The sequence below is a fragment of the Mycetomoellerius zeteki genome, unplaced genomic scaffold (genome assembly GCF_001594055.1).
Source record: "Mycetomoellerius zeteki isolate Tzet28-1 unplaced genomic scaffold, Tzet1.0 scaffold25, whole genome shotgun sequence".
Classification (NCBI taxonomy): Eukaryota; Metazoa; Arthropoda; class Insecta; order Hymenoptera; family Formicidae; genus Mycetomoellerius; species Mycetomoellerius zeteki.
Window position 1 is genome coordinate 1 of NW_017257227.1, and position 9,459 is coordinate 9,459.

Here is a 9,459-nt window from a genome sequence, read left to right on the forward strand (position 1 = left end):
GGCCAATCATAGTCGAGCGTTTAAAAACGTAAGATCTTAATTTTGATTGCGATTGGTCGATTTGCTTGCAACCTTACGATTCCGACTAAAATTTTTGTACGTGTGATGGCCTTGAGGCTTAAAACACCTATTGTAGATCCGGACTTAAACGGGGAGCACAAACTCTTGCATAACGCATAACACGTAATGCATGAGAAAAGAAACCAATCAAAGTTCTTCGTTTCCTTCCTTTCCAAGAAAACAAAGAACTATAATTGGTTCAATTTCTTATGCCTTATGTGTTATGCGTTTTGCAAGAGCGTGCTCCTCGCTTTACGCTGGATCTACAATAGAGTTCTAAGCCTCAAGTCCTAAGAAGTGGACGAATCATAATCGATTGTTCTCCTCGAATTCGACTGTAATTGGTCAATTTCTTACGACTTAAGGCTTAAAACACCGATTGTAGATCCAGGGTTACGCAAGGTACGCCGCATGTGAAGGTGCCCTAATTATGCAAAGCTGTGTCGCCTGTCGCAGCCCATACCGAAAGAACGCGGAAGCGAAATGCTCGACGTGACGAAATAACCGATCCGACACGATTGGGATCACGATGTCCCTTTCACCCGCGAATGACTTGTCTTACGTAAAATACAAATTATCCGTGAGTTATAAAGTCTGTTCTTTTTAGCTAAAGTTCTCGCACGGTTCATCTTTCTTCCTTTTCTCTCCACATTGGAGAGAAAAAGAGACTATACACTTGTTAAAAAGTTCACCTCTTGCCGTTTCAAGCGCACAAATACATCTTCACGTACGCATTGTACGCAATATCATTGACAGCAATTCGCAGATGCAGACCAGTGCAGACGACGTCTAGCTGTCAGTTGTCAGTTTAGTTTGCTCGAAATCGTAACCGTGTAAATTTTATATTGTCTCCATTTTTTAACAGGTAAATATGTATTAAATACACAAATGCATGAATGGCTGGAGATGACAGGACGCAAATGCTCGGACGCGGTCTCGGATTTATCTAATTTGTCTCTGTGCGGGAGAAAGAAAGACTCGCTCACATGCGCCTCATCCGCAAAAAATTCAAGGATATAATACGCACATTTCACGAAAGAAAATCATGTCTTTCTTTTTTCAAACTTAAATCGCTTCTCATTCCGAGCGCTTCGAGCTTTGACGTACACCTCCCCAAAGAATAACAATACATGGTTTATTCGCGTCGCAAGATCCAACATGCCTCAACGTGCTCCTACCATAGCTCCTATTCACTCTATCGAGCGCCTTGGAGTCAGTAACAGTTATTGTAGGAGCATATTGAAACGTGTTGGAGTATGCGACACGAACAAATCTTACGATGTTCCCGTGTATCGTCTTATCCTTTTAACGTTGGATGAGCAAAGAGGGTAAAACGATATGTGAAGGCCAGTGGAGGCTCTCGGGTAACGTTTCCGAATGCGGCTTAGGTGGTTTCCATTTGGTAACGTAAGTTGATATAAGTATCTTTCCATCTTTGCTACTCTCTGAATGTCAAAAAAGATAGAATGATGTTTCTGTTGACTTATGTCACTAAATGAATAGCACTCAATATGTTGTCACTTGATTGAAGTTACACAATCTGTTTACTTGGTAGATAAGCTCACAGCATGGCCGATAAGTATACTTGCTACGGTGTAGGTGATATATGCATACATTCGCATGCATGCATCTACTTTTTAAGTTTTCTAACCAGGTAGTAAATTACTTTCTTTTTTTTCTATACGTATGTTCTTCTCGATTTCTCATTATGATTTTTGATAGAGGAATTTTTTGATCAAAATAATGTAATCTCTTTTAGCGATTGTATTACATCGAATGAGGCACTGAATCCACTCGTGTGAATCATTTGGTTCGAATCCTCGTCTCTCATCAGCTGTTCAAGAATGTATGTTATCTATATCATGTTATTACAGATGAAAATGAATCAGAATATTTGAGTGTCGAATGTCACCCGAGGGTGTAAACGAAATTTCAAGTGCCACAGTTATGTACATGCAAGTACTAGCAGTCTATGGAAAAAGGTTTAGATTTAAATACTGGAAGATGTCTGATGCTTGTATACAAGAACGATAGATAATTAAAACAAACTGTTGCAAGGAAGAATAGAAAGTTGTATTTACTGAGCGTATCATTGCGGGATACATTATGTCGGGTACTGTCATATCGCAAACCATTGCTCATTTGCCAGAGAAGGAACATGGATCTATTCCAACTGTAGATTACTCTAGTATTAGAGGCAAGGTATATCGAGATGTTTAATTATTCTAAATTATGTCTCTTCTAAGATGTTGTTTTACAGTATTTTATAAGAATGTAGATTAATGTAAATTTTAGACTATCTTGGTCAGTCCATCTGAAGATCAGTATGAATTATTATTGAAAAGGCTGAAAGAAAGGATACAGGATGGAGGTAGCGAAACGATTTTTGACATTGGTATCGCTGAAGGTCAGTACTGAAAAAAGATGTTAAAGAAAAAGAAATTATAATTATTACTCAATATATATATATATATATATATATATAACTTATTATCTATGCGATACGCAGATGGATCCGAGGATGGATTAAAGGAGGACGAGTATGAAGCATCGGTTGCCACTTTACAGTCTCTCGCTGCAACATTGGAAGCAGATTGTGTGCTTCTACGTCAAAGTAAGGCAGATCATGGTCTAACGGGACAGTATCTAGTGAGAAGACGTCTAGATCGACAAGATTTCTTAGAGATCAGGTTTTTATTTAATGATGTAATTTTTGGATCGCCGTTCTACAGTCTATAATTTATAGCTTCGAACGAGTAACTACTATTTATAGGGTTGCTGTGGTCGGTAATGTGGATGCTGGTAAATCGACTCTATTAGGTGTTCTGACTCATGGTGAACTTGACAATGGACGAGGATTGGCACGTCAAAAATTATTTCGCCATAAACATGAGGCTGAAACAGGACGTACTAGCTCTGTTGGAAATGACATACTTGGATTTGATAGTGTTGGTGAGTGTTGGATCTTGACTCTCTGTAGTACATTATGTGATTATTCTTCTTTTACTGTAGTATCATTATATACTCGCAGGTAATGTAGTTAATAAACCTGAGCATGGTTCGTTGGATTGGGTGAAGATTTGTGAAAAATCCTCTAAAGTAATTACATTTATCGATCTCGCTGGTCACGAGAGATATTTGAAGACGACTGTTTTTGGAATGACGGGACACGCTCCAGATTTTGGTAAAAATGTATTGTTGTTATAACTATAAAATCCGGAAAAGAAAATATCTAACGAATATATTTCTTTTATTCGCGGTGTCATTTGCAATTATGTAATTTAAAAGAGCCCTGTGATTTTGATACAAATATTATTCCAGGTATGTTAATGATCGGAGCAAATGCCGGTATTGTAGGGATGACCAAAGAACATTTAGGACTTGCTTTAGCGTTATCTGTACCGGTATTCGTTGTCGTGACGAAAATCGATATGTGCCCGCCGAATGTTCTGCAAGAAAATTTGAAACTGCTAATAAGAATTTTGAAATCTCCTGGTTGCAGGAAAGTCCCGGTTACAGTGAAGACGCCTGATGATGTTGTAGTTAGCGCTACTAACTTTGTCTCAGAACGGTTAGTTCGTAATATATCGTAAGAATTCTACTAAAAAAAAAAGGAGAAAAGTAAACTTCGTATACTAAAATATTCATAAAATATTACAATATTTCATACAGATTATGTCCAATATTTCAAGTATCCAACGTGTCCGGCGAACATCTAAATCTTCTTAAGATGTTTCTCAACTTATTGACTGCGAGAATTACTAGTCATGATGATGAACCTGCTGAGTTTCAAATAGATGATACATATTCTGTACCAGTACGTATATAATATTACATATATAAATCTTTTTTTCTCGAATGCACAAAAATGTTGTGAGAATAAATGAAAAATTATAGGGAGTTGGTACAGTAGTGTCTGGTACAACTTTAAAAGGTATCATAAAGCTAAATGATACGTTGCTATTAGGACCTGATCCACTGGGTCGTTTTACACCTATAACCGTGAAAAGCATCCATCGAAAGAGGATGCCTGTTCGCGAAGTGAGAGGTGGACAAACGGCTAGTTTTGCTCTGAAAAAGATTAAACGGTCGCATATTCGCAAAGGTATGGTAATGGTCGCACCTGCACTTAATCCACAGGCCTGTTGGGAATTTGAAGGCGAAATTTTGGTGCTGCATCATCCTACAACAATCAGTTCCCGTTATCAAGCAATGGGTAATTATTAGAATACGATTGTTATATCCTTATCATATAAATTACTTTTTTATTACAAAAATTATTATTATTAACAGTACATTGCGGTAGTATAAGACAAACTGCTTCTATATTGTCAATGTCTCAGGATTGTCTGAGAACAGGCGACAAAGCCTTGGTACACTTTAGATTTATCAAACATCCCGAGTACATAAAACCTGGACAGAGAATGGTGTTTAGAGAGGGTCGTACTAAAGCAGTAGGAAATGTAGTGAAACTTATACAGCATTCGAATAATATAACTACACAAGCGTCTAGAATTAGTAAACCGAATAAAACGTCACAGAGTCGGCAGAATGCAAACGTACAGGTATATACGCGATATTTTTAATGTGACAAAATTAAGATAATCATTATTATTATTATTATTATTATGTATTATTCTTTTAAATTCAACCATGTAAAAACTTTTACTATTTTTATTAATGAGAACTAAAAATACGATAATGAATAAACGTAATAATTTTTCTTTTTTTAGACACTGGAAATGACCGAAACTGATTCGATGATTGAAGCACAAACAGCTAAACAAGAAAATGTACTGCAGAAATCTGGATTGAATCAGAATAAGAAAAGTAGAGGTCGAAGAGGACGATCTCATAATGCTATCAACAATATTCAGCCTTTAACAGAGCAGAACCCTCCTGCAAAAGTGAAAGAGCAGTGTACAAAGAACGCATATAATTAATGTTCTTATAGCTTTCTACTACGTATAAAGGTGTGTTCCGAATTACGCATGAGTATGAGGTATCATTTTATCTTTCTTTATTCTTCAATGAACAACAAATGATGCATTATGCGCTTTGTGCGTAATTCGGAACGCATCTTAAGTTTCTAAAAATGTGATCCACGAGATACGAAATTATTGTACTCTGAAACAATTTTTTTTCTCCTGATATAAAAACTTGCACTTTATAGATATTGTGTAGAAACCTATTATAAATTTATTAAAATACGTGCTATATAAATTTATTACAGTATAATTTTTCGTGTCTCGACTATTTTAATCATATTAAAAAGATATTCTTTTAACGCGACAAAATATAAAATATCTCGGTATTTATAAATTATATTATTTTTGTAAAAGGCATACGCGTATCGATACTATACATACAAATAAAATCAGGAAATACACAATACATGACTTCATACGTAATGTGTATATGGATGCACTATACCACTTACACTTGTACAAAAGAGTATACAAACTTCTTTTATCAACTCTTAGAATTTGAAGATAAAACTTGAAATATTGTTGCCAATGTTGTGTACATTGTAATAATATATCTTCTATAATAATTTTATGAAAAGAATATATAATCTCATTTACACGTCATTCAATATATTTTGGAACTTCGAGCAGAGACGTATCATACTGTATTTCAAGTATAAAATGAAAATTTTCCATTATATTAAACATCTATTTCCTAATAATTATTCATACATACCGCAGAAAGAAGATATATGTCCTTCATAAATTTAGACATCATTCCTACATAACTGAGCACTTATTTATTATCAATTGTACATGTTGCTAAAATATTGTGATCAGAAATGTATTAAATAAAACTTTCGTTTTATTAAATACAGAATTTTACATGTTTTATTATCCTTTATAAAAATTATTTAACGATTTTATGCAATCTAAATACAGGAACTAGGATGTAAAGTTTGACATAAAATATCTATCATAGATTATTTCTTAAATTTATTTTTTTCTTCTAATTGTCGCTTCAATTGGTCAGCAATATCTTTCAGCTGTTTGATAAAGTCTTTTGGACCAGAGATAGGACGTGATCCACTAATCATACCTGCTCTAATTAGTATGTATACTACAAATTGTGCAGTTTGTCTCATTGGTTTGGATTCTGCTAATCTTTTAATCAACTTTTCATTGTTGGATAAGTACCGGAAAAGAACTCTTAGAGGCATCCTCAAAGTTATTTTTCTTTATCCTCGCAAACGTGCACATGCGCGTTTACACTTTTGGTATTTCAAATGTACATGTATTACGATATTTCAATAGAAGTTCACGCTTCAATCTCAATTGTTTGCGCAAAGTCTCGAGCTTTTGCAATTGTTCCTCCTTACTGTACTCTATCCCTGGTAATCTTTTAATCTAGAAAAAAAAAACAACTGTCATATGTACGAAAAATGCCAGGATATTTTTTAACACATCCATACAGAAGAATGATACAGCTTTTACCTGGGATCTTGCAGAGTCTAACTTCTTCTGTAACTCTAGGATTTTGTGACTGGTATCTTGAGACTCTTTTGCCTTTTGCGAAGTGTCATGTGGATCTTTCTCAATGCTAAAAATTATAACTAGCAGCACTTATGTCGATATGTCAAAAATATAAATATTTGCACACATCCATGTTTGACTAACGATCCAATAGTATTTCTACCAATTGTACACAATTGTACAAAAAATGTTCCTGAAATACTTGAACAAATTTCTCAGAATTTTGATACAATTCCTAAAAATTCATTCTTTTACTTGACTTAGGTATCAACTCAAAATGTTAGCAATTTACAGCAAATTCAATCAGATTCTACTACAATCTATGTTTGCATTAAGCTCAGGATTTATCAACAGAGATTGTTGGCGTGTTAAATATATCAGTAGTTCAATTCTGTAACTTAACGACAGTTCAGTTACAGAATCGTTATATTGTTATGCAGATATTGGACTACATTCCACTTAACGTTCATAATACTTGAGTATATTATCTCATCCTTGTTTAATATTTTATGACAAGAATGAAATAAGCAGGTGTTGCCAATGTTAAGTAGGGCTGTGTTCTGTTTCACGCATGATGTGCATAATGCATCATTTATCCTTGTTTAACATTCGGTGAACTAACAAGGATAAAAGGTGCATCATGTGCATCATGTGTGAAACGGAACGCAGCCTAGGATGCATCCACTGTATATGATAAAAGAACTGCAGAACAACATAACAATACCGAATTGTCATTAAGAATTATAGAATCAAGATACAGATTGATGATAGAAATCGAGCAGACTCTGCATATACGGGTAATCTAACGAGAGACTAGCAGCAGAAACAAGTAGAGGCTGCAATCCTGCTTGATTTTTGCTATCAATCTGCTTGCATAGCAAGTCAACAGGTCTCGTCATATTTCTGGTGGCAATTTATCGACATTATCGGATTATACTGTGTGATCAACATTATACTGTGTGAAATTTAATGCCTTTTTGCCACCAGATAGCAATTTTGCTCAAAATCTGTCTTTAAAGGCTCAACTATTTGGAAATAAGACGGTAAGCGTTTGCAGATTTATGTTCATGCGATATAACTTAAATAAAAACGCGACAGCAACACATGAAAAACAATTAAAGAAACATCGATAGCATATCAGCTGTTCTCAAAAAAAAAAAAAAAAAAATGCCTTTTACAAAAACGTTAAGAAAATTTTGATTTCGATCGGTTTTAGGTTACGTAATTGTCTTGGAATTAACGACTCACCTGAACATAAAAATGAATAAGATCATGAGGAATATGTACCTGCGAATAATCTCGTAAATAAGCGGCAATATTTCTATGTCTAAATTGTCGACAGTGAACTGTGTCCTCAGTGAAATGTCCTCTGACAATTCCACCGACTCCATTATGAATATGAGCTATGACTGAAAATCTATAGTTTACGTTACGTGCACTATAGATTTTTAGTACTAGGTCTGTTCGCGTTTCAATGAAATCCCCAAATATTTTTGCACTTAGGGTGCGGTCACATACAGCCAGCATAATAGGTTGGTATTCATAGTCGATTCTTATGCGGGGTCTACGATAGAAATCGTAACGGTCGTAGGGTCTTAAATCGTAGAAAATTGATCAATCATAGTTGATTATTCTTCTCATATTCGACTGTGATTGGTCAATTTTCGACGACTTAAAACCCTACGACTGCTACGACTTCTATTGTAGACCCCGCATTATATTTGAGACTGTCTTAAGTACAGGCTTAAGATGTCATCAGCCAATGAAAGGGCTGCATTAGCATCTTAAGACAATGGCTGCGTTCAGCAGACTCAACAGTTTTGCAACCGTTTTATGATTGTCTGCTGAGATAGGACCATTCTTCTAGATCTAAAAGTATGATCCAATTAGCGCGAAGGAAACTTACAACAGTTGCAAAACAAACGTTCTGCTGAACGCAGCCATTACTTAAGACGGGCTTAAAAGAACGGACTATGAATACCGCCCATAATGCCCGTGTCACACTACGCATTGGAGATTGAGGATTGCGAATTAAGGATTAGAATTCGACCAATCAGGTAATTTTAAGTTTAATCCGTTTCGTTCTAATTGGCTGAATTTTAATTCTCAATTCGCAATCCTCAGTCTCCAATGCGTAGTGTGACACGGGCATAAGGGTGCCGTCACATACAGTCCGCAATCCGTAATCCGCACCGGATGCTCGCAAAAGCATCTAGAGATTGCGTATGTACGGCAGATATTTCTCACGTAATCCGCAACTACGTGAAAAGAGAGTTCTAGTGCAGTCTAGTGCACGTCAGAAAATAGACCATTTGTTGTATTTCCACTAATAACATATATCAAAGATTCATTATGCACTTCTAATTTCAAAATTGTTGTCAAACAAATTAATCACTATTTATAAATTAAAGGTAGGTTATGGCACGTTTATTTTTGTTTGACATCGGAGTGCAATTGCGTTGCGTGCTTACATGCTCCTTCTGTCGCCGCAAAATGCGGACGTGTGTAAATGTAATTTTTGTTTAAGAAGTTATACTGTTCATTTTTTTATTTTATTTTAGAGATTTAGAGAGTATTTATTTTAAGAAAATTACAGAATATGTTTTGATTATAACAAAAGTTTAATTAAATCGTCAAATTTAGTTAAATAGATAAAATTAGGAAAAGCATTACTGGTAATAACTAGTAATTTTTACGGAAATTCACGAGATTACGGCTCTATGGGACACAAGGAGGTAAAACACACGTAACGTTACGGACGCAATACCTAGTAATTTTTGCAGACATCCAGTGCGGATTATGGATTACGGGCTGTACGTGACGGCACCCTAATCCGTAATCCGCACCGGATGTCTGCAAAAGTTACTAGGTATTGCGTCCGTAAAGCCCAAGACACAAT

At 35.4% G+C, this 9,459-nt stretch overlaps 3 protein-coding genes across 5 annotated transcripts; 1 reads left to right on the forward strand and 2 right to left on the reverse strand.

Annotated features, from left to right (window-relative positions):
• Positions 1-1,902: 1,902 nt before the first annotated feature.
• On the forward strand, positions 1,903-5,268 carry GTPBP1 (GTP-binding protein 1). 2 transcript variants are annotated; one of them, XM_018449843.1, is made up of 10 exons: positions 1,903-2,262; positions 2,356-2,467; positions 2,570-2,750; positions 2,834-3,012; positions 3,092-3,244; positions 3,382-3,631; positions 3,733-3,877; positions 3,958-4,276; positions 4,354-4,629; positions 4,798-5,268. In XM_018449843.1, the coding sequence occupies exons 1-10, from the start codon at positions 2,167-2,169 to the stop codon at positions 5,001-5,003; spliced, it is 1,917 nt and encodes a 638-aa protein (XP_018305345.1). In that variant the 5' UTR covers positions 1,903-2,166; the 3' UTR covers positions 5,004-5,268. The 2 variants fall into 2 exon arrangements, with proteins under 2 accessions (XP_018305345.1, XP_018305346.1); XM_018449844.1 differs by having other exon boundaries at positions 4,354-4,625; positions 4,794-5,268.
• Positions 5,269-5,956: 688 nt separating this feature from the next.
• On the reverse strand, positions 5,957-6,263 carry LOC108723837 (uncharacterized protein NCBP2-AS2 homolog). Its single transcript, XM_018449847.1, has one exon. The coding sequence runs from the start codon at positions 6,245-6,247 to the stop codon at positions 6,011-6,013; it is 237 nt and encodes a 78-aa protein (XP_018305349.1). The 5' UTR covers positions 6,248-6,263; the 3' UTR covers positions 5,957-6,010.
• Positions 6,264-6,270: 7 nt separating this feature from the next.
• On the reverse strand, positions 6,271-7,964 carry MED9 (mediator complex subunit 9). 2 transcript variants are annotated; one of them, XM_018449846.1, is made up of 3 exons: positions 7,848-7,964; positions 6,522-6,627; positions 6,271-6,434 (listed from the first exon to the last, which is right to left on the reverse strand). In XM_018449846.1, the coding sequence occupies exons 1-3, from the start codon at positions 7,949-7,951 to the stop codon at positions 6,294-6,296; spliced, it is 351 nt and encodes a 116-aa protein (XP_018305348.1). In that variant the 5' UTR covers positions 7,952-7,964; the 3' UTR covers positions 6,271-6,293. The 2 variants fall into 2 exon arrangements, with proteins under 2 accessions (XP_018305348.1, XP_018305347.1); XM_018449845.1 differs by having other exon boundaries at positions 7,809-7,964.
• Between the last annotated feature and the right edge of the window lie 1,495 nt (positions 7,965-9,459).